The sequence below is a fragment of the Canis lupus genome, chromosome 11, assembly GCF_003254725.2.
Source record: "Canis lupus dingo isolate Sandy chromosome 11, ASM325472v2, whole genome shotgun sequence".
Taxonomy (NCBI): Eukaryota; Metazoa; Chordata; class Mammalia; order Carnivora; family Canidae; genus Canis; species Canis lupus.
Window position 1 is genome coordinate 52,450,952 of NC_064253.1, and position 25,480 is coordinate 52,476,431.

The following is a 25,480-nucleotide window of genomic DNA, read 5'->3' on the forward strand; positions in this document are numbered from 1 at the left end:
ATAAATGATTTTTTTTTTAAAGATTTTATTTATTTATTCATGATAGTCACAGAGAGAGAGAGAGAGAGAGAGAGAGAGGCAGAGACACAGGCAGAGGGAGAAGCAGGCTCCATGCAGGGAGCCCGATGTGGGATTCGATCCGGGATCTCCAGGATCGCGCCCTGGGCCAAAGGCAGGCACCAAACCGCTGTGCCACCCAGGGATCCCCCCCCTTTTTTTTTTTTTTTTTAAAGATGATAAATGATTGGATAAAGAAGACACACACACATACACACACACAGAGGAATATTACTCAGCCATAAAATATAATGAAATCTTGTCATTTGCTACAACATAGATGGAGTTAGAGAGTAGTATGCTAAGTGAAGTAAGTCAGAGAAAGACAAATACCATATGATTTCACTCATATGTGGAATTTAAGAGACAAATGAACAGAAAATGAGACAAACCAAAAACACTCTTAACTATGGAGAACAAACTGATGGTTACCAGAAGGGAGGTAGGTGAGGGGATGGGTGGAATAGGCAAAGGAGTTTAAGAGTATACTTTTCCTGGGATGCCTGGGTGGCTCAGGGGTTGAGCATCTGCCTTTGGCTCAGGGTGATCCCGGAGTCCTCCGATCAAGTCCCACATCAGGATCCTTGCATGGAGCCTACTTCTCCCTCTGCCTTGTCTCTCTCTCTCTCTCTCTCTCTCTCTCTCTCTCTCTCTCTCAGTTTCTCATGAATAAATAAGATGATTTTTATCCAAGACCAATTTTTTGAAAATATTTAATTTATTTATTCATCAGAGACACCGAGAGAGAGGTAGACACAGATAGAGGGAGAAACAGGTTCCATGCAGGGAGCCTGATGCGGGACTTGATCCCAGGACTCCAGGATCATGCCCTGGGCCAAAGGCAGGCTCTAAACCACTGAGAAATCCAGGGATCCCCAAATAAAATCTTAAAAAAAAAAAAAAAGTATACTTGTCCTGATGGGCACCGAGTAATGTATTGAATTATTGAATCGTTATATTGTACACCTGAAACTAATAAAACACTATGCTAACTATATTGGAATTAAGATAAAAAAAACATTATATGCAGATTTTCAACTGTCAGGGTGGTTGGCACTCTTAACCCATGTGTTCAAGGGTCAATTGTACTTAAATCCCTGCATATATCTTTTTTTTTTTTTTAATTTTTATTTATTCATGATAGGCACACAGTGAGAGAGAGAGAGAGGCAGAGACACAGGCAGAGGGAGAAGCAGGCTCCATGCACCGGGAGCCTGACGTGGGATTCGATCCCGGATCTCCAGGATCGCGCCCTGGGCCAAAGGCAGGCGCCAAACCACTGCACCACCCAGAGATCCCCCTGCATATATCTTATATGCTTGTGTGTGTATACATATGTTTGCATATATTTATGTATAAATATATATAAATATGCATGTGACATATTAGTTTCTGTCACACAAATGGTCACCTACTATAATGTTCTGTACCTTTTTTCCCCTGGCACTTAATATTTTAGCTTGGAGACCATTTATGTACATTCATAGAGGTTTTTAATGTTTTTATTTCACTTTGTTTTGCATTTCTTTATTTGAGAATATAAAATAGGCTCTTTTCTTTGTGTAAATCTTACTGGATAGCATTTTTAAAAATTAACTATTGAGGCATCTGGCTGGCTTACTCATTATACCACGTGACTCTCGATCTTAAGGTTGTGAGTTCAAGCCCTCCACGGGGTGTAGAGATTATTTAAATAAGTAGAACTTTATTTATTAAAAAAAAAAGATTTTATTTAGTTATTCATCAGAGACACAGAGAGAGGCAGAGACATAGGCAGAGAAAGAAGCAGGCTCCATGCAGGGAGCCTGACGTGGGACTCAATCCTGGGACTCTAGGATCACGCCCTGAGCCAAAGGCAGATGCTCAACCACTGAGCCACCCAGGCGCCCCTTCCTGACCCTTTGAAGTTAATCCCTATAATCCCACCTGCCCACTACTCTTTTCAGTGATTAATGGTTTCATTTTTTGTCACTAGATTAATGTTACCTATGAAGATTTTTGTGTTTGGTGTCTTTTGTTCAGCATACAAGTCAGTACATCAGTGTATACTGTTTTATCCCTTGCTATTTTCACTTAATACTGGAGATTGTTTTATTTATTTATTTTTTAACATTTTAAAAAATTTATTTATTTGAAAGAGAGCAAGCAGGGGGAGAAGCAGAGGGAGAGAAAAAGGGAGAAACGGACTCTCCACCGAATAGGGAGCCTGATGTGGGGCTCAATCCCAGGACCCTGGGATCATGTTCTGAGCTGAAGGCAGACGCTTAACTGACTGAGCCACCCAGCCACTCTGCCATGCCCTCCCACACATTTTAAGCATATGACATTAAAAAAAAATTTTTTTTAGGTGAATGACACTTTATTTTTTCTTAAAGATTTTATTTATTTACTTGAGAGAGAGTGAGCAAGAGAGAGCGTGAGCATAGAGGGAGAAGCAGACCTCCGCTGAGCAAGGAGCCTGATTTGGGGCTCAGAGCCAGGACCCTGAGATCATGACCTGAGCTGAAATCAAGAGTCCGATGCCTTTTTTTTTTTTTTTGAAGATTTTATTTATTTATTCATGAGAAACAGAGGCAGAGACATAGGCAGAGGCAGAAGCAGGGTCCCTGAGGGGAGCCTGATGCGGGACTCAATCTCAGGACTCTGGGATCACGACCTGAGCCAAAGGCAGACGCTCAACCACTGAGCCACCCAGGTGCCCCAAGAGCCCGAGGCTTAACTGACTGAACCACCCAAGCACCACTGGAGTTTGTTTTATATCAGTTTGTGAAGAGCTCTTCCTTTTTTTTTTTTTTTTTTTTTTTTAAGTGGCTGTGTAGAATTTTATTCTATTTTATTTTATTGTATTTAAAAAAACATTTTTTAAAGATTTTATTTATTTATTCATGAGAGACACACAGAGAGAGAGAGGCACAGATACAGGCAGAGGGAGAGGCAGGCTCCATGCAGGGAGCCCGACATGGGACTCGATCACGGGTCTCCAGGATCACACCCTGGGCTGAAGGCGGTGCTAAACTGCTGAGCCACCCAGGCTGCCCTTAAAAACATTTTTTTGAAGATTCTTTAATTTATTCATTTGAGAGAGAGTGTGGGAGTAAGAATACAAGCAGGTGGGAGGGTCAGAGGGAGAGGGAGAAACAGACTCCCCATTGAGAAAGGCGCCGCATGCGGGGCTGCATCCTAGGACCCCGGGATCATGACTTGAACCAAAGGCAGATATTTAACTGACTGAGCCACCCAGGAGCCCCTAGAATTCTATTTTATAATGAAATTTAAATAGTGTGAGCATATTTGGGTTGTTTCCAGGCTTTGTTGTTACAAACAATACTGTTACAGTGAATGATCTTGAAAGTGTATTTTTTTTGACGTTAGGGTATATCTATAGGAATGTTTTCTAAGTGTGGAACTATGAGGTCAAAGGCTATAGTTATCTGTGATTTGAATTGATGTTGCTGGGAAACCTGGGTGGCTCAGTGGTTGAGCATCTGCCTTCAGCTCAGGTTGTGATCCTGGGATCCCAGGATCGAGTCCCACATTGGGCTCCCCGCAGGGAGCCTGCTTTTCCCTCTACCTATGTCTCTGCCTCTCTCTGTGTGTCTCATGAATAAATAAATAAGATCTTTAAAAAATAACTGATATTGCTAAGGTGAAATGGAATATTGAATGAAAACCCCAGTCTACAGAAAAGCGCAGGCACTCTTGAGAAAAAGGAATGGAAAGCCTTATATATTCTGGTCCTATTCTCCTGCAGCTTCTTAGGAACCTCTGTAGAACTGGGCTCCTTAAGGTACAGACTGAAGAATTTGTGGTCTCCAGGGTAGAAAAGCAATAATTGCTGCTGGGGGCTGCCTGGCTGCCTCTATTGGTAGTGTATGACTCTTATCTCAGGGTTGTGAGTTCGAGTCCCAATCAGGTGTAGAGATCACTTAAAAATAAATTCCTTAAAAAATTATTTATTTATTTATTTATTTAAACATTTTTTTTTTTTTTTAAGATTTTATTTATTCATGAGAGACAGAGGGAGAGAGAGAGGCAGAGACACAGGCAGAGGGAGAAGCAGGCTCCATGCAGGGAGCCCGATGTGGGACTCGATCCCGGGACTCCAGGATCATGCCCTGGGCTGAAGGCAGGCGCTAAACCGCTGAGCCACCCAGGGATCCCCAAATCCTTAAAAAAATTTTTAAGAAAATACTACTAGGTTTTTTTGTTTGTCATTTTAGGGAATTACATTAAATATGAATGCATTAAGAAAAGAATGGGTTTTGGGGTTTCTGGGTGGCTCAGTTGATTGGATATCTGACTCTTGATTTTAGTTCAAGTCATGATCTGCACTCAGTGGGGAGTCTGCTAGAGATTCTCTCTCCCTCTCTCTCTGCCCCCCCACCCCTCCTCTCGTGCTCTCACTCTTTCTGGAATAAATAAATCTTTTTAAAAAAAAATCACAGTGTTAGTTGGTTTTACTACTACTTACTGGTCATAAAACTGCTTGAGACCAAGAGCTATTGTTCTCAAAAAAAAAAAAAAAAAAAAAAAAAAGAGCTATTCTCTTTCCTGCAGTAATTGTTGATTTGTTTGATCCTTAGAGTATATTTCCCTGGTTTCCCTTTGGCTTTTAGTTGAATTAATATTATTGCTGAGTTAAGTATAATTTTCTGTTTTAATTCCTCTGAAGTGATTTTCCTAGGTAGTAACAATATCTGTGTCTTTGTTGATACTGAAGTACTGCCCTGGAGGAGAGCTCTTTGACTACATAATTTCCCAGGATCGCCTGTCCGAGGAGGAGACTCGAGTTGTCTTTCGTCAGATACTTTCTGCTGTTGCTTACGTACACAGCCAGGGCTATGCTCATAGGGACCTCAAACCAGTAAGTGACTGTTACAGATACTCTCCTGAGAGTTCAACACCATTTACCAGTAATTACTGGTTTTCCAAGTGTTCTTTTTGTTTATGATCTAGCTTGCCTTCTTTTTTTGTTTCACTCATAATGGATCACTTTTTTCCCCCTTTTTTCTTTTGACTGAAGTAGGCTTTTTTGGATGTACTTGATTATTGGCATTCTGTGTATTTGTCAGTTATGCACAGCATTATGAATATCTTTGTAATCAGCTGGGGAATATAAACCTCAGGATTTTATCTCTTGGAAAGAAGAGTTTCGAGTATTTTCTTTGAGAGTATTGTCATTAAATACTTTCCCTTCAGTACTCTTCCTGACCTCATTTTCCTTTAATTTTATTTCCATTATGCTTCAGAAGGGAACAATTCAATGGAATAAACAGACTCTAATTTTCAAGAACAGAATAAAAATGTGAATACTCCTACATTTGTAGGCTCTGACTACTATGTATGATGGTGAACATAGATTTTATGTTACTTGATATTAGAGTCAGGGAGCTAGAATTGATTGACAAAATATGGCAATGTTACTATCCTCTTCCCCCTGTTTATGCCCAGCCCTTTTATTTCAGTTCATTCTTTTGATTTGGCACACATTGTGTTTGCTTGTAGTTGAACTTCAGAGCACCAAGGAGAAAATGGTTTATGCTAAAGTGTCTTGAGGGGAAGCAGGATATTTATCAACATTCCTCCTCTTTCCCCTTCTATACTTCTTGTCATTTCATTCTTTTTAAATTATTTTCATTCTATTGTTCCCAGGCTGTTTAATATAAACAATCTTAAATCTTTATTGGTTTTGCTGCTACCTGGACTACATCACACAGAACCTCCAGCAGCAGTGTCTGCAGACAGAAAATGTACCTGTGACAAAGGGTTTTAGGAGAGTGGAAAATGCTTATCATGTGGAAGCAGAGCTCTGCAGTACATTTACTGAATTTAGAAAAATGCAAAATATTTGTAACTTTCTTGTTGAAAAGCTAGATAGCTCTGTTGTCATCAGCCAACCCCAGTTCTGTTATACTCCAGGTTCTGTTGAGAATCTAAGATGGCAAGCTTGTTTTGTTGTGAACGTGTGATGCAAAGCTCAAGTCTATAACCTTATTGACCAAATTCTGGGAAAGTCTTTATTCATCAAAAAAAGAAACAAAAGAATGGGAAGGCTGAATAGATGATCCCAGTCATCCAGATTCTCAAGTTCATTAACTGTACAACAAAAAAATCACAGTGCAAAAATATATGCTGCTTCAAAAGTATTTATAACTCTTGAAATAAAAAGAAAAGAGAAGGAAAAAAAATCTCTGAAATTCCAACCAAAATATATTGTGTTTGCATCCTTTTGTTTTTTTATACTTTGTATAATGTTTGCTTTTGTCCCGAATATATATACTGTATAGTATATAAAGTGTTTCTTCCTCCAAAATCTGTCAATCTTTGAATAAGTTCCTACTGAATACCTACATTTACTTTCTATATTTAAAAGCTTACTATGGGAAATACTCTGGAAATAAATGTCTTATATGTGAAAAAAAATCTTACTTATTTAGAAATTGTTTTTGGAAATGGCTAGAGGTAGGATGTGATATAAGGAAATCAATACACAGTTAATGAAAATATCTTTGTTTCCCAGGAAAATTTGTTGTTTGATGAATATCATAAATTAAAGCTGATTGACTTTGGTCTCTGTGCAAAACCCAAGGTAAGTGGAGAAATCAAAATGCATTTATTTCCTTTGTAAATGCACCTCTTAGTATGTTATCTTGTAATGACAGCCTTTACTGAGCCTGGGTGCATCCATTAAGAGCGTTAAATTTCATCCCTTCTAGAAGTTCTCTGGATGGTTCTAATATGTAGCCAAGATTGAGAACCACTGCTCTAGGTCCAGGGTTGGTCCTGCTGATGACCCCATGGGTGTGCTGTGAGAGAATTTGCAGTGCTGAGGTGACGTGAGGTCATTAACAACATGAATGCTGAATTGATCATGTGTTTGCAGTTTGAGTATGTTGCCACTAGATGATGCTTTTGTTCATTTAAATAGAGTTTTGGGAATTTAGTACAAATCTTTCTTTGTTTATCCAAATGGTTATATAACTAGCAGTTACATTTTGAGAGACAATCCCCTTTCCTTATAAAAGAAGAAGGAAGAAGTCCATATACACTTTTAAATTTATACTGTTACATATTTCCTTAATTTGTACTCCATAGTTTTAAGTACTGGTGTTCTCCAGCATACCTTGAGGTGACTTTGAACTTTCCAGCTGCGCTGTCTGCAGAGCTCCTGTGTGGCTGCCTGTTGGAGGCTTCCTCCTGAGTTCTCTAATGATGGCACTCACAGTCTCTAAAATGAGCTGTCTACACTCATTAAGAATGTTGAAATTGCAGACCTGTCTCAACCCTTTGTAGTCCCAGGATTATTTCCTGCCCCAATCAAAATTAGCTAAATGCAAAGGGAAGCAGATTTTGCCCCTTTAGCGGAATGTTTGATTCTATCTGATTTTCCTCCCCTTCCCTTGGCTCTTCAGAGATTGTCAATGGATCCTTGTGTCTGGGAGCCAAATGCTATAAGGCATTTTTTTTGATCGGCAGCCATATAAAGATAAAACATACTTTAAGCAGATAAACTGGTTTAAGTCATGTTCTCCACAGGAGGCAGTGGAGAAGGTTTGTGACAGACTCCATTAGCTTTTATTTATGACTGCCACAGATTCGACCCACACAGACACCATCTAAAAAAAGCAGGGTTGGCTGGGAGAAGATTGCCTCCGCTTTCTGCTGAGGAGTTCACTTCTGGGCATGTGGTTGCAGTTGTAAATGAATTTTCACAATTTCCCAAGTCGTTTGCAAGTTGTAAGACTATACAAGTGCTGGGAAGTTGTATCATTTTCATTATGTCTCAATATGTCTGTGGGAGAGCAGAGGATGTTGAACAGATTCCTCATTTTCACAGGTCTGGAAGTTCAGGCTGTGATTTGTGTTATAGCAGGGTCTAGAAAACTGACTCCTGAGGCTCTGTTCTATGCAGCAGACTCCTTTCTAAGGAAAGAGAAGCTTCTGAATTTGTAAAGATTTGGTATTAGAGATAGGGTCTAGGAAAGAAATACTGCTTTTTCTTTGAGTACTTGGGGGTGGGAAGACATGGGTGCTTGGATGCCTGCTAAGCTGATTATTGTGTGAATGGATGTCTAGGAAAGTATGAGCCTGACTTGACTAAGCTAAGGAGCAAAGGATTTTGTTCATGCCAGGTTGTAGTGGTATTGGAAATCCAGAGAAGAGGGAACTGCATGTGCATGCATGCATATAGCCAGGGTATTGGGTTGGCTGCAGAGTCTTTTATTATTTGGGCTAATTCTTTGTCTAGCTTCTTTTTGCTTGTGCTGAAAGAATGTTTATCAAAGTTTTAATTTTTTTAAAAGATTTTATTTATTAAAAAAAAGATTTTATTTATTTAGTCACAAGAGACACACACACACAGAGGCAGAGACATAGGCAGAGGCAGGAGAAGCAGCCTCCATGCAGGGAGCCTGATGTGAGACTTAATCCTGGGACTCCAGGATCATGGCCTGAGCTGAAGGCAGATGCTCAACCACTGAGCCACCCAGGCATCCCAAGGTTTTAATTTCTTAAGGGCTGTAATTAATAAGTCTTTTGTTCTTTCTTATTGGCAGGGTAACAAGGACTACCATCTGCAGACGTGCTGTGGGAGTCTTGCTTATGCAGCACCTGAATTAATACAAGGCAAATCCTATCTGGGATCAGAGGTAATCATTCATTGATTAATTCAGTATATAATCAATATATATTTATTGGTGACCTGTAGTGAGTCAGGCATTGTGCATTGGGGATATTACAATAAGGCAAGAAATGATCTTGTTTATCAAAGAGTTCAGTCTATTAGGGGAGTAAGATATAAAGTAATGCATGAGATGAATAACTTACAATAAATGTAATAATACATAGAATACTTATAAAGCAAGGATACTCTTCTGGTGTCCTTGTGTTGGTTGCTTTTGTGTTAAACAGTACCATAGCTTAAGGTGGTTAGTCCTGCCAGGTAGAGTGCAAAGTCAGAGTTGTAGGCTCAGTTTTTAGAGATACTGGTTAGCTCTGAGAAAACTTGTACTTTGTTCATAGCCAACTAACTATGTGAGGCTAGCAGTCCTGTGTCAGAGGCCCAGGCTCAGAAGGCCTGGAATTGCTTGTTTTACTTACTGTTAGCTACTACAAGCTAGTCAGTGCTTTCCATTCTCCGGAGTACTAATTTTGCTGATACTACTATCCTAAGGCAAACAAGGTTTAGTTATCAAAAGGTCAGGAAATGCTGGATTAAACAGTTTTCTTTAGTTCAGGACATCTCCACATCTTTAATATATTCTTGTACAGTGTTGTCCTTTGAGAGAGGAGCATCACAGAGAGCAGCTGGTCTTGATTTGCCTTGCCTACAGAGTCCACCTTTTATGTGGAGCATCTTTTGGAGCTAGTGTTATGTTAGAGAAACTTTGAGATACGCCCATTTACTTAATTTATAACAAGAGAAGATGGGAACTGACTTCTTTCTGGTGTCTATTTAGATATAGAACTTATAGAATAGTTGAAAATATGGAATGAGGAACTTCTGTATACATTTAGTCATATTCATAATTGTTTACATTTTTTCTTATAATTGCTTGCTCATTCTCTGTATATGTGCATATTCTTTTTTTGAACCAATCAAGAGTAAGTTTTAGACATCATATCCCTTTATCATTAAATACTATGTATATTTTGTAAAACAAGGACCTCCTTTTTTATGCCCATACTTTAGTTTTCAAAATCAGGGAGTTTAACATCGATACAACTTATTTAATCCATAATTCATATTCCCATGCTGATAATCATATTACTAATGTTCTTAGTTGTATTTTCCCTCCAGTCCAGCATTCAGTTCAGGATCATGTATTGCATTTAGTTGTCGTCTAAATGGTCTTCTTTAATCTAGAAGAATTCCTTAACCTTCCTTTATCTTCTTTGACCTTGACATTTTTTTATTGGTAAAGATTTTATTTGTTTATTTACGAGGGACACAGAGAGGCAGAGACATAGGCAGAGGGAAAAGCAGGCCCCCTTGTGGGGAGCCCAATGTGGGACTTGATCCCAGGACCCGAGGACCCTGGGATCTTGACCTGAGCCAAAGGCAGACCTGAGCCAAAGGCAGATGCTTGGCCACTGAGCCACTCAGGTGCCCTGACCTTGACATTTTTGAGGTAACCTCTTATTTTGTAGAAAGTCCCTCAATTTGAATTTGTATGATGCCTATGATTAGATTTAGGTTATGCATTTTTGGCAGATATAGCACAAAGGTAATGTTGAGGCCTTCTCAGTTAGTTGTAGGAAAAGGAACAAACTTCTACTGAGCATTTAACGTAGTTCTGGAGTCATACTAGGTCCTTTTCAATTGTGGTAAAAATACATATAATGTAAGATTTACCATTTTTTTTTTAAACCAAACCATTTTTAAAAAAAGATTTTATTTATTTATTTGACAGAGAGCAAGAGCATAAGCAGGGGGAGCAGCAGAAGGGGAAGGAGAAGCAGGCTCCCCACTGAGCAGGGAGCTCGATGCAGGGCTCTATCCCAGGATCCCAAGATCATGACCTGACCTGAAGGCAGACACATAACTGACTGAGCCACCCAGGCACCCCTATCTTAACCATTTTTAAGTGTACAGTTTTTTTTTTTTTTTAAGTGTACAGTTCAGTAATGTTAGGCACATTCATATTGTTGTGCAAACAATCCCCAGAGCTCTTTTCATTTTGCAAAATGAAACTCTCTATCCATTAAATAATTACTCTCTATTCCTCCCTCCTCCCACTGCTGGCAACTACCCTTCCACTTACAGTTTTTATGAACTTGACTACTCTAGGTACCTTATATGTTGGAGTCATACAGTATTTGTCTTTTTGGGACTAATTTCACTTAGCATAATGTCTTCAAGGCTTATCTCTATTGTGGCATGTGTCAGAATTTTTTCATTTTTAGGGGTGCCTGGGTGGCTTGGTTAAATGTCTGCCTTTGGCTTGGGTTGTAATCCTAGAGTCTCAGATCGAGCCTGTGGTAGGCTCCTTGCTCAGAGGCTCCTTGCCTCTTCCTCTGCCTCTCTGCCCCCATCCCCACCATTCCTGCTCTTTCAGTCGCTCTTTCCCTCTCTCTAAAATGAATGAACGAATGAATGAATAAATGCCCCCCCCCTTCGTTATTGTGAATGTTGTTCATAGGAACAGAGATTTCTTTGAGTCCTTGCTTTCAGTAGTTTTAGATATTATACCCCAAAGTCGAATTGCTGGGTCATATGGTAATTGTATTTTTATTTTTTAAATTCTTATTTATTTTTTTAAGATTTTATTTATTTATTTGAGAAAGAGAGTACAAGCGAGGGGAGGGGCAGAGGGAGAGGGGGAGGGAGAAGCAGACTCCCTCTGAGCAGGGAGCTGGTCACAGGGCTCCATCCAGGACTCTGAGATCATGATCTGAACTGAAATCAGATGCTTAAGAAACTGAGCCCCCAGGCACCCTGGTAATTCTAGATCTAATTTTTTGAGGGCCTGTCATACTGTTTTCCACAGTGGCAACATTTTATATTCCTACAACAGTGTATAGGATTTCTTAATGATGAAGTTTTGGAATATAGGTGAGGTCCAGAGCCGACAACCAAGAAAGAATTGAGACGTCTTTGGTGCAAAATGGTGGTTTTATTAAAGCACGGAGACAGGACCCTTGGCAGGTAGAGCTGCTGCCCTGGGCTTGTGCGGGACTGACTGATTATATACTTGGGAGTGGGGGAGTTAAGGAAAAAGGGAGGTTTCAAAAGGATTTTCATATGCTAAGGAGGACCTACAAGATACTGGAGGCCTTGCCATGGTCAAGTTAAAGATTGTTTTTCCCTTTAGCAGGGTATTAACATTAAGAAAACTGGAAGCTTCCTGAGGAATGTCATACATATCCCACCCTGAGTGGGGGGGTCATTTGTGGGATATCAGCTTGCATTTTGTCCTCAGCTAGCCCTCTGTGCCCCCATCACTTAAGCTAGATAATTTTATAATTTTCATTTAAGTCCACAAAAATCCTGGGGCACCTGAGTGTTGGGACAGTCAGTTCATCTTCCGACTCTTGGTTTTCACTTAGGTAGTGATCTCTCGGTAGTGGGATCCAGCCCTGCGTCTGGGCTCCACACAGTGTGGAGTCTGCTTTAGAGTGTTTCTCCCTCTACTTCTCCCTCCCACTCTGCTCCTTCCTGATTCTGTGAGGTCACTTCTCTCTCTCTCTCTCTCAAAAACAATCTATCTTTAAATACACAAAAATCCTTTGGAATGAATTACTAATTTCATTAAGGTAAAGATGTTGAATTGAGGTTCAGAAATTAAGTGTCTTCTCAGAGTCACAAAGCTGGTAACTACAGGTCAAAATTTGAACTAAGGTTTTACTGTGTACCCCTACTCTCTCTCTCTCTCTCTCATTTTATTAGATATTTTTTAAAAAAGATTTTATTTGGGCAGCCCGGGTGGCTCAGCGGTTTCGCGCCGCCTTCAGCCCAGGGTGTGATCCTGGAGACCCGGGATCGAGTCCAGTGTTAGGCTCCCTGCGTGAGCCTGCTTCTTCTTCTGCCTGTGTCTCTGCCTCTCTCTCTGTGTCTCTCATGAATAAATAAATAAATTTTTTTTTTTTTTTTTTTTTTTTTTTTTAAGGGAGAAGCAGACTCCCTATGTGAGCCCGATGTGGGACTCAATCCCAGGATGCTGGGATCACACCCTGAGCTGAAGGTGGACGCTCAACCACTGAGCCACTCAGGTGTCCCTTTTTTTTTTTTTTTTTACATTTTGAAAAAGTTTTTAATTTTAAATACAGTATAGTTAACATATGGTGTCATATTAGTTTCCAGTGTGCAATATAGCGATACAGCAGTTCTGTACATTACTTACTCCTCATCATGATAAGTGTACTCTTTAAGCCTCTTCACCTATTTTACCCATCTCTCCACTCACCATTACCTGTATTTTTTCCACTGTTCCATCCAGTCTCCCAGGAGGAGTGGTAATCCTATGCCTAATGCTCACAAGATTCCTAGGAGACTGGTTATGAGGCTCTCCTGGTTTGAATGGATATGAGATTTTCCTGTAGGATCTTAAGGTGTTTTCTTGTCTCTTTAATTTTGTTTTAGAGAGAGAGAGAGAGAAAGTGAGTGAGGGGAGGGGCAGAGAGAGAGAGAAAATTTCAAGCAGGTTCCTCCATGCCCAGTGCAGAGACTGACGTGGGGCTCAGTCTCTCAACCCTAAGATCATTCTGAGCTGAAAATCAAGAGTTGGACACTTAACTGACTGAGCCACATAGGTGTCCCTCTTGTCCATTTTAGTTTGACTTTCCATCCTTCTAGGATGGTGTCCCAGGAATTGTCTGAGGCACTTGTTAAAAGAGCTAGAGTTCAATCCTGGGTGCTTAAGAGATTTTGGTTTTGTTTTCTAAGGTGGGGCTTTAAAAAAAAAAAAAGAGAGGAAAAGAAAATCATCCTAAAATAAGTACTTTAGGTAATTCTTTTGTTCATGATCCAGAGCAGGCTTTAAGGAATGTCCCTGGTAAATATCTCTAGTTCCTTCAGTGATTTCTCACAGGAAATAGTTCAAGCCCCTCCTCCCTCTGATTATTTTTTTTTTCTTGCTTGGCAATTGGTTGCTTATAGATTTACTTGCATTTACTTTGGCTTATGATTTTATTTTATTTTTTTTATTTATGATAGTCACAGAGAGAGAGAGAGAGAGGCAGAGACACAGGCAGAGGGAGAAGCAGGCTCCATGCACCGGGAGCCCGATGTGGGATTCGATCCTGGGTCTCCAGGATCGCGCCCTGGGCCAAAGGCAGGCACAAAACCGCTGCGCCACCCAGGGATCCCGGCTTATGATTTTAATTGATTAATTTATTCTCATATCCAATTCAAAATAGTGAAGGGAAGGTGCTTGGATGAGTTAACTGAGGAGTACTTTTTCTGCTTTTTTCTCTCTAGTAGTCTTTGGTAGATTTCTGTGGGGATATTACTTTTTTTTTCTTATCTTTTTATTTAACCTCAGACATAATCTTTCTGTTGACCTCTTCTTATGACATTTGACGAGGCCATGCTAGCCCACTCTTTCCTCTTTGCTTTGAATTTAACACCCTGGCCAGGAGTGCCATGCTATTTGGGCTTCATTTATAGATTAATTATTTGACATCTCTGAGGCATAAATGGTTACTTTTCGACCTTCTGCAATTTGGAAGAAAAAAATCAGGTGTTTGCCTGAAAGTGGATTGTTCACTTGGGGCCTCTTAATAATTTGATGTGATTTGGTAGACAGGACTAAGAGTTAGTATAGGTACTACCTAGATGTGATGCTGCTTGAGTAATTTGAGAAAAACAGTAAATCTGTTTTTCTCCTCTGCCCAACCCCTCCTGCCTTTAAAAAAAAAATGCTGCCCTTTTCACCTCTTAAAATTTTCCTAAGGCTCAAGCAGGGGTGGGAGCTGTGACTTGTCCTCAGCCAACAGTGGTATCATTATTGACTAAGGCCAAATACCGCTTGAATAAGTAGTTAGTACTTAGGACTCATGGGACACATGGATATCTTACATAAAGGTTAAGCTCCTTTCTGGGATTTTGAGATTTGTAGGGGTGTTTGTGCTGGAAGGCTAATTTCTAGCCTCTATATTTGAGAAGTCAATCGTTGAACTTTATTAAGGTTTCTTTACATAGAGAGGACTTTACAGCACAGCTCAGTCACATTTGCAGATTATCAGAAGTAAATTTTAAGACTTGTTTTGACATCCTCATGTGTGTTTATCTAATCCTCACATGTCATAAGCCCTCAATAACACTACAGAATTGTTTTTCAGAATCAAGAGACCTGGGCTCATCTCCTTCCTTATCACGTCCAGTGAAGTCCAGCCAACTGGGAATTCTTTTCTATTAAGTGTTAGAATCCAACACTGGAAGAGAGTGCCCTGCACCGAAAGTTAGGAGACTGAGCTGGGTGACCTGTCATTGATTGGATGACTTTCAGCAAGTCTTCCTTTCTGGGGTTTAGGTTCCCTGTCTTTATAATAACCATGCTGAATTGGATGGTCTCTGCACTCTTTTCAGCTCTGTGAAGATTCTATGATTCTGTTGATTCTGTAATATGTATGTATGTATGTATGTATGTATTTATTTCTCTCTCCCTCCCTCTCAGGCAGATGTTTGGAGTATGGGCATACTCTTATATGTACTTATGTGTGGCTTTCTACCATTTGATGATGATAATGTTATGGCTTTGTACAAGAAGATTATGGTGAGTATCACAAGACATAGAATTTCTTTTTTTTTTTTTTTTTATTAAAAATTTTTTTTAATTTATTTATGATAGTCACAGAGAGAGAGAGAGAGAGAGGCAGAGACACAGGCAGAGGGAGAAGCAGGCTCCATGCACTGGGAGCCTGATGTGGGATTCGATCCTGGGTCTCCAGGATCGCGCCCTGGGCCAAAGGCAGGCGCCAAACCGCTGCGCCACCCAGGGATCCCAAGACATAGAATTTCAGTGTAAAGATTTTATATTGCATACTATTTGCTTCTGTCTATAAAAGTACAATAATAGGCAAAAGTAATGTGTACTGTTAGAGGTCAAGATAGTGCTTATGCTTTGGAGGAAGGAGTGAATGGAATATGAGGGAGGTCCTGTTCAGTTTCTTGATTTGGGTGCTGGTTATACTTGTGTATTCAGTTTTTGAAAACTCGTCCAAGTGTGTCCTCATAATATGAATACTGTCCTTGTGTATATTATGCTGCTTGGGTAAATATCTCAATAAGATAAAGACAAAAGAGGAACTAAACAGGTAAGGTGATTTTTCTGCTAAGAGTTTTTATTTTGTTTTTTTTTTAATGTTTTTTAAAATTTTTATTTATTTATGATAGTCACAGAGAGAGAGAGAGAGAGGCAGAGACATAGGCAGAGGGAGAAGCAGGCCCCAGGCACCGGGAGCCTGACGTGGGATTCGATCCCGGGTCTCCAGGATCGCGCCCTGGGCTAAAGGCAGGCGCTAAACCGCTGCGCCACCCAGGGATCCCAAGAGTTTTTATTTTGTATCCTGAAATGACACCGTGATAATTTATTGGGTTAAATCATATTCTCCTATTGAATTCTGGTAAAATAAGAGAAAGTTTTTTTTTTTTTTAAGGTAACATTTGGCTTTAAGGTATACTAAAACTACAGTTAAGAGCACTGTTAGCTTTGTTAAAAATCATATCTATCAGAGACAGAAAGTAGATTTGTGGTTGTGGAGGTTGGGGATGGAATGGCAGTGGAGGAGTGGCTAAGAGATACAGAGTTTATTTTTGGGGTGCTGAGAGCGTTCTGGAATTATATAACGGTAATGATCACTCAACTTTGTGAATATACTAAAAACTACTGAACTATACATTTAAAAGTGAATTTTAGGTTATGTGAATTATTTTCAATTATTATTATTATTATTTTTTAAAGATTTTATTTATTCATGAGAGAGAGACAGAGACACAGGCAGAGGGAGAAGCAGGCTCTACGCAGGGAGCCTGACGTGGTACTCGATCCCGGGTCTCCAGGATCACGCCCTGGGCTGAAGGTGGTGCTAAACCACTGAGCCACCCGGGCTGCCCTGAATTATTTTCAGTTGAATCCTCAAAATCGTATATAGCAAGGAAAATAGTAAAATTCTTTTTAAAGATTTAATATTCAGGGATTCCTGGGTGGCTCAGGGGTTGGTGCCTGCCTTTGGCCTAGGGCGTGATCTTGGAGACCTGGGATCGAGTCTCACGTCGGGCTCCCTGCATGGAGCCTGCTTCTCTCTGCCTCTGTCTCTGCCTCTCTCTCTCTGTGTCTCTCATGAATAAATAAAATCTTAAAAAAAAAAAGATTTAATATTCAAAGCAGGATAACACAAGAAGATGTGTAAAAAGGAAGAAAGCACCATTTTGTGTCCCTAGCAAACCAGGGTCAGACCTGCAGAGCAGCTTCTCTCTATGTGTTTTGAATTCAGTTCTGTTGAAGAAGTATTTCCTGAAGGTCGTCTTTGTATGAGATACTGGAAGGCATGAACAAGGATCTGTGAAACTTGATCATTGTCCACTGGGCCTGATTTTTTGTTGGAGACAGATACAAGGCTATCTAAAGAGGGCAAAGGGTCTGGGATGCCATGTTATAACAGAGATATAAATGAAGTTAATATAGGAGTGGGTGAAGGGTTTGGGAGAACACATATTAGAAGAAGTGAGGTTTGAGCAGGGCTTTCAAAAAAAGGGTAGAAGTGCTTCAGAAAGGGATGGGGGAGAGAGCACGCTGATAGAGTAGATAATATGAGTAAAGATAGAAGATAGGAGAAGCATGGGGGAAAATGGTCTGATGTTTTATATGCTGGACCACTGGGTCTCTAATGCCCTTTAGATAGGGAGATTATCTAAATCAACTTTTATTTTTGGGACGTGGTACATGAGTTGAAAGTGGTAATCCCAGGTGGCTCATTTCTTACCCTACAGGAACAGGTTTAAGGGCACTGCGTTCAGACTTCAGTTTTTAAATTTATTTGGCTTACTATTTATTTCCTAAATCCCACCCTAGAAAAACTTTTAAAATCCATGCCAAAATTACAAAGAGTAGTTTTGGGAAGAGATGAAGTTGTAGTAGTTCCAACTCTGAAGGCTAAGGAGCTCTGATTCTGCAATCGAATGAAAGTAGGTTAGCAGTAACTGTTACCACTGCTTTGGGGAAACATATGTGTATGTGCTTCTCCTTGGGAAGGGAAGCTGGATGGGGCAGTAGGCTGGTGGCTGGCTCCCTGAGGCTGGCTGGAGGTAACCAACAGCCTGTATTTCTTCCTTTCCCTAAGCTTTGCAGGGTAGCAGTTGTTGCTTTGGCTCTGCGCTAAGCTCACTGTGATAGCAAGCAGTTCCTGATTCCAAAGAGCCACACCCTACTCTGTCAACAACAGAATATGGGAGAGAGTAGTTAGGATCACTTCATAGCTTCAGCTTTACCTAAAACAAGTGAAGTGGGGTGAAGGCTGGTCTTTGGGCAGCTCAGCAATAATTTTGCAGTTATGCTTTTTAAAAAAAAGTTGGGTTGGCCTCTTCAATTATTCACTCTTTTTGCTACTTTTTTTCTGTAGAGCAATGTTTCTTGTTCTGAAAATAATTTTAGTATTGTAAGCTACTATTATATTTTACCCCCCTCTTTTTTTTTTTTTTTTTTAAGAATTTCATACAAGAGAAATAAACTGACAGATTTCTCCTAAGATGAACTAGAAGTGGATCTGTTAGGTGGTACAGCATGAAATCTTGTATCGTTTAGAATTCTAGAAAGACAGTATGGGGATACATAATCGTGGAAATTCACTCTTGGAAAGGATCTTACAAATCATGTTTTCTCACCTCTGTTTCTTATTTCATATTAAAATCATGACAAACATCTCTTGCCTTGGCTATGTCCATGTAATTTTTCTGCGTATTACCATCACTTGGGATGCTTTAAAATACATTAGGTTCAGACCCCAGAGCAATTAAATCAGAGTCTTACTGGGTGTGTGTGTGTGTGTGTGTGTGTGTGTGTGTGTTTGGTATTTTTAAAATCCGGGATCTCTGCTTTCTGTTAGTGGACAGAAGAATATGGCAAATTACTGGGCCTTTCTGAGTCTTAGTTTCTTTCTCTGTAAAATGGATAGAATGATAGTTTTTACAATATAGGGTTGTTAGAATTAAATGAGTTAAGCCACGCACAGCATTAGAGTAGTGCTCAATAAACATTTGCTATTATTATACACACATATGTCTAAATTTGGTTTGCCAGTATTTTGTCCAGAACTTAAAATTTGCTCATAGATTAATGTGGACTTTCTTTTCTTAAACTATTTTGTTTTTGGTTTCAAGATTTTACTAGCCACATAAAGGATATTCTTTGTTTTACTATTTGTTTTTGTTTCTTGGGGGAGAGTTTAAGATTAGATTTTAGGGATGCCTGGGTGGCTCAGCTCAGAGACATAGGCAGAGGGAGAAGCAGGCTCCATGCAGGGAGCCTGATGTGGGACTCCATCCTGGGACTCCATAATCAGTCCCTGAGCTGAAGACAGATGCTTAACTGCTGAGCCACCCAGGTGACCTAAATCTATAGTCTTTTGAAGGTATAACTAATATGATTTGCTGATGGATAGGGGAATAATCTGAGCAATTGGAAAATTGGAGCTGCCATGAACTGGGATGAGGAAGACTCTTGGTAGAGCAAGGATGATCAGGAGTTCAGTTTTGGACACAAAGAATGTGCCCATTTTGTTTAATTTCTCAGTTATTGGTATAAGATTGTTGACGAGGGACTAAGTATGTATCAGATTTTTATGTATTTTTTTCAGATTATACATTTATAAGGAATTATATATTGTATCTCTTTTTGCTATTCCCTTTACATTTTTTTCTTTTCTTTTCTTTTTAAGATTTCATTTATTCATTCATGAGAGACACAGAGAGAGAGAGAGAGGCAGAGACACAGGCAGAGAGAGAAGCAGGCTCCATGCAGGGAGCCCGATGCAGGACTCGATCCCAGGACCCTAGAATCATGCCCTGGGTGGAAGGCAGATACTCAACCACTGAGCCACCCAGGCGTTCCCATTTATAGTTTTTTCACACATATGAATGGAAATTTCCTGAGGTTATGGCTATGCTAGGGACAAAAGTGACTGTCGGTATAACTGGAGGTAGAATTGACATTCTTTTGTAAACAGAGACTTCTAAGGATACTTGATTTCTTGATGAGTATATGGGAATTTTAGTCAGACATTATGACATAAAGGATCACTATAATAATTTTATCTAGGAAAAGTTTTGAATATTCACCTTGGCAATGCAAAGGCTCAATAAAGATATCTGACTTTGAGGGCCCTGGATGGCTCAGTTGGTTAAGTGTCTGCTTTTGACTTAGGTCATGATCCCAGGGTCCTGGAATTGAGCCCTGCATCAGGCTTTCTGCTCAGTGGGGAGTCTGCTTCTCCCTTTGCCCCTCACCCTGCTCATGCTCTTTCTCTCTCAAATTAAATGAGTAAATAAAATCTAAAAAAAAAAAAAAATCTGACTTTGAACAAACTTCCACATATCCCATGGATATCCACCTAGTAAAACAAAATAAGGTACTGTATGGATTTACCAACTATAAAGTTTGATTTTAGAATAATTATATCTCTTTTTTATAGTGATGATTATATAGGCTGTAATCTTTGATTTGCAATGTTAAAATGTTGTAATCCACATTGTAAGAAGACTACTTGGCAGGAGGTCATGCATTCAGGTTTTCTTCAAGTAATATTGAGGCAGTAGGGACAAGTTAAACAGAGGGGTAGGTGGATCAGGGGTTGAGGGTAGGATATATTATTATCCTACCCTATTGGAAAGTAGTAGTTGATTTGTCAGGAAATTGTTGCTACCAACTCTGACTCCTGAATTAGTAGCATGATATATAGTTTTTTTTTTTAAGGATTTTATTTATTTATTCATGAGAGACACACACAGAGAGAGAGAGAGAGAGAGGCAGAGACATAGGCAGAGGGAGAAGCAGGCTCCATGGAGGGAGCCCGATGTGGGATGATCCTGTGAGTCTGGGATCATGCCCTGAGCCAAAGGCAAACACATAACCACTGAGCCACCCAGGCGTCCCAATGATATATAGTTCTTACAGATGTGTGAGTAGCTAGGAATCCATGTTGTGTTAATTTACTCCTTTCTAGGATGCTAAAGGCAAAGAAAGGTTCGTTAAACTTCAGTCAGACTTCTTGACTAGGTGATAGGTTGGCAAATGGTGGCCTACCAGCCAAATCTGGACCATCACCTGTTTGGTTAAATGAAATTTTATTGGAACATAGGTATACCTATTTGTTTATGTATTGTCTGTGGCTGCTTTTCCACGACAGTTGGTGGAGTTGAGTAGTTGTGACAGATTGCATGGCCCACAGAACCAAAAATATTTATTCTCTGTTCCTTTTCAGAAAAAGTTTGCTGCCTTCTGGCTTAGTGTTCATGATCTGTAGTAGAATGATCTTGCCTGCTCCTTTCCTAGAGTATTGGCCTGAAATGCCCAGGCTTGTAGCTTATCAAGAAACTGACATTCAGTTCATTGTTTTTATAATGAAAAACGAAGAATGTATGATAAAAAAACATTACTAAGGGGTATGTAATTAAAAGAAAAAAACCGTTCCTGCTCACCTAGCCGTCTGTTTTCTTCCACAGAGAAAACTATTTATTTAGAAATTTGTTATGTACATTTGTAGAAATTATCTATACTTACACAAACCTTTATATGTCTGTATATATCCTTTGGGGTTATATAATCCATACAGTGAATGACCTTCGCCCCCTTCTCCTTTCCTTCATTTTGTTTTATTTTGTTTTACTTTATTTTATATTTTAAAATTCCTATTTTAAAATTCCTATTTGGGGATCCCTGGGTGGCTCAGCGGTTTCGCCTGCCTTTGGCCCGGGGAGTGATCCTGGAGTCCCAGGATTGAGTTCCGCGTCGGGTTCTGGCGTGGAGCCTGCTTCTCCCTCTGCCTGTATCTCTGCCTCTCTCTCTCTCTCTATGTCTATCATAAATAAATAAAAATAAATCTTTTAAAAAATAAAATTCCTGGGCAGCCCCGGTGGCTCAGTGGTTTAGCGCCTGCATTCAGCCCAGGGCCTGATCCTGGAGACCCGGGATCGAGTCCCGCATCGGGCTCCCGGCATGGAGCCTGCTTCTCCCTCTGCCTGTGTCTCTTGCCTCTCTCTCTGTGTGTCTCTCATGAGTAAATAAATTAAAAAAAAAAAAATCTTTAAAAAATAAATAAATAAACTTCTGAAAAAAAATAAAATTCCTATTTATTTATGTATTTGAGAGAGGGAGAGCGCGCGCGTGCATGCAAGAGGGGCGGACAGAGGGAGAGGGAGAATCTCAAGCAGACTGTGCAGTGAGCATGGAGCCTTTATGTGGGCTCTCACAATCCTGAGATCATAACCTGAGCAGAAGCCAAGAGTCTGATGCCTAACTGACTGAGCCACCCAGGTGCACCCCTCCCCTTTTTAAAATTTAATGCTTTACTTTGAAGATAGTTTCATCTTGTACATAGCAGCATGTATAGGTTTTCATTGTTTTATTCTTTAATGGCTGCATAATATTGATTGTGAAATTTCTTTTATTTGAAGTTTGTGTACATTAAAAAATTAATTTGTAGTCACACAATTATACAAGTAGTGCATAAAAACATTCTTTGTATAAAGACTTAAAACATTACAGATAACTGAAGTCCTCTCGATCTCTCACATAGGTAATTACTATTATCACTTTGGTTCTGGAACTTTATATTTGTAGTATTTTGTATTTTTTTTCTTAACATAATGGTATCATACTAATATAACTCTGTATCTTTCTTTAGTCAACACTATGTGCCATTGTGCATATAATGCTAACTCATTTTTACAAATAGTTTATCTAGTCATTTTCTTGTTGAACATTTTGTATTTTTTAATTTTTTCACCAATGCATATCTTCTGCATAATTCTTTCCCTGTGTATATCTTCTTGGACATATGTACCAAGTAGTAGAATTTCTAGATCCTAGGGTATGTTATTTGAAAAATTAACAGATATTGTCAAATTATGCTCCAGCATTTTTTTCCACATTATACTTCCAGCAGCACTGTGAGAGTGGCTGTTTCCCCACACCTTTTTTTTTTTTTTTTAAGATTTTATTTATTCATGAGAGACGGGAGGGAGAGAGAGGGAGAGAGAGAGAGAAAGAGAGAGAGAGAGAGAGAGAGAGAGGCAGGCAGAGACACAGGCAGAGGGAGAAGCAGGTTTCCTGCAAGGAGCCTGATGTGGGATTCCATCCTGGATCCCGGGTCATGCCCTGGGCTGAAGGCAGACGCTTAACCACTGAGCAACTCAGGGGTTACAGATGTGTGAGTAGTTAGGAATCCATGTTGTGTTAACTTACTCCTTTAACTTCCCATACTCCCCATACTCTCTTTTAACATTGTTACTTATAAAAAATTTTGGATCTTTTTTTTTGGGTGTGTTTTTTGTTTGTTTAATTTTTTAAAAAAAATTTTTGGATCTTGGTCAATTGAATGGATGAAAATGACATCTGCAAATGGGATCTGATTTTTATTTTTTATTTTTTATTTTTTTATTTTTTATTTTTTATTTATGATAGTCACACACACAGAGAGAGAGAGAAAGAGAGAGAGAGAGAGAGAGAGGCAGAGACACAGGCAGAGGGAGAAGCAGGCTCCATGCACCGGGAGCCTGACGTGGGATTCGATCCCGGGTCTCCAGGATCGCGCCCTGGGCCAAAGGCAGGCGCCAAACCACTGCGCCACCCAGGGATCCGGGATCTGATTTTTAAAAAATTTATGGCATCTAATGTGTTCTTCATGTGTCTTTAATAATTACCGTTTGAACTTATTTTAAATGTGTATGTGTGTATGTGTGTGTGTATATATTTTTTTAAAGCTTTTCTTCTGCAAACTGTTCATGGCATTTGCTCATTTAAAAGAATCTTTTTCTTATTAAATTATAAGAATGCTTCTACAATAAAGAATAATAATAATTACTATCATTCATTGAATATTTACTATGTGCCACCTGTTGCTTTATGCATTGTACATGGATTAGCTCCTTTAATCCACACAATAGTCTACTGAGGTAGGTACTGTTATCATACCCTTTTTATTTTATGTATGTATGTATATATATATTTATTTTAAAATTTAGTTTTAAAGATTTTATTTATTTATTCATGAGAGACATGGAGAGAAGCGTAGAAATAGGCAGAGAAAGAAGTAGGCTCCCTGCAAAGAGCCTGTTGTGGGACCGGGTGGGTTGTGGTTGTTGTGGGTGGTCCCAGGACCACAGGATCACGACCTGAACCAAAGGCAGACGCTCAACCACTGAACCACCCAGATGCCCTGATCATACCCTTCTTAAAGATGAGGAAAGTGAAACAGTGCAAAAATAATTTGCCTGAAGTTATTCAACTAATTATTGGCAGAATTGGGATTTGAACTCAGGTGGTCTGCATCCAGAGGCTGTATTCCTAACTACCATGCTATAGAGCATCCCAAGGAAATTAACATTTTGTCCTGTGTTTTAAAATCTATATATTTCAGTTTTTTCTTCATGCTTTTTTTCTAGTATTTTTAACTTTTTTTTTTTAAGATTTTATTTTTATGTAATCTGCACCCAACATGGGGCTTGAACTCACAACCCTGAGATCAAGAGTGGCATGCTCCACCAACTGAGCCAGGTACCCCAATACTTTAAATACTCATTTTTTGATCTACTAGAAATTAATATTGGTATAAGATGTACTAGAGACCCAGCTTTTTTTAATACAATTTTTATTTTATTTATTTATTTTTATAATTTTTATTTTAAAATAGTTTTAGATTTATAGGAAAGTTGCAAAGATAATAAGTACAGCGTTCCCATATACCCCTCACCTAATTTTTCCCATTATTAACGTCTCACGTTACTATGGTAGTTTGTTACAACTAAAGAACCGGCATTGGTACAGTACTTTTAACTAAATTCTGTACCTTGTTCCTGTTTCACTAGTTTTTACCTAATGTCCTTTTTTAATTTTAGGATTCTATCAGGATACCATATTATATTTAGTTGTCATATCTTCTTAGCCCTCTCTGATCTGTGATAGTATCTAGGGATCTTTTTTTTTTTTTTTTTTAAGATTTTACTTATTTATTCATGAGAGACACAGGCAGAGGGAGAAGCAGGCTCCATGTAGGGAGCCCGACCCCTGGTCTCCAGGATCACACCCTGGGCAGAAGGCAGTGCTAAACCGTGTTCTGGTTTAGTACCAGGGGCTGCCCGGGATCTTTCACTTTTAAATAAGTAGTTACTTATTTATTCTGAAATAAATAATTATTTGTCCCAGGACTGCTTATTCAATAATCCATCATTTTCCCATTGATTTGAAAGGATGGTTTTATTATATGTTAAATTTTTACATTTACATATCTCTTTTTCTGGGCTTTTTATTTTATTGTACTTATCTTTTTATGTATTCTTATCTGATACATAATTGTTTTAGTTGCTGCATTTTTTATGATACCATTTATTATATGTCTGGTAGAATTAGCCTTTTCTTACTCTATTTTTCCTCTAGAATTTTTCTGGCTATTGTGCTATGTTTTTTTCCCCTGATGTGCTGTTTAAATGGAATGTTTGGAAAGCTAATGGGTCCATAATTTGATGGAATAAAGTCTATTCCATTTTAAAGAGGAATGATTTGGTAACATATCTGTGGTATTAATAATGGGAAATGAATGAGTCAGGATTGGAGACCTGGCCTTGGATGTTCTTTCTTTCTTTCTTATTTTTTTTAAAGATTTTATTTTTATTTATTTATTTATGAGAGCCAGAGAGAGAGAGAGAGAGAGGCAGAGACACAGGCAGAGGGAGAAGCAGGCTCCATGCTGGGAGCCTGACGTGGAACTCGAT

At 39.3% G+C, this 25,480-nt stretch overlaps 1 protein-coding gene and 1 pseudogene across 9 annotated transcripts in view; both read left to right on the forward strand.

Moving 5' to 3' along the window:
• Positions 1–25,480, forward strand: part of MELK (maternal embryonic leucine zipper kinase) — a 95,025-nt gene that overhangs the window by 13,719 nt on the left and 55,826 nt on the right. For 7 of the 9 annotated variants that reach the window (XM_049116269.1, XM_025432640.3, XM_049116273.1 and 4 more), the window contains 4 exons: positions 4,778–4,921; positions 6,578–6,646; positions 8,613–8,705; positions 15,174–15,272. In XM_049116269.1, coding sequence (XP_048972226.1) covers positions 4,778–4,921; positions 6,578–6,646; positions 8,613–8,705; positions 15,174–15,272 — 405 coding nt within the window. Of the gene's footprint in view, positions 1–4,741; positions 4,922–6,577; positions 6,647–8,612; positions 8,706–15,173; positions 15,273–25,480 lie in introns of all 9 variants that reach the window. The other 2 variants (XM_049116271.1, XM_049116274.1) reach the window with 2 other exon arrangements.
• Positions 5,724–6,344, forward strand: LOC112650317 (interleukin-1 receptor-associated kinase 1-binding protein 1-like; annotated as a pseudogene).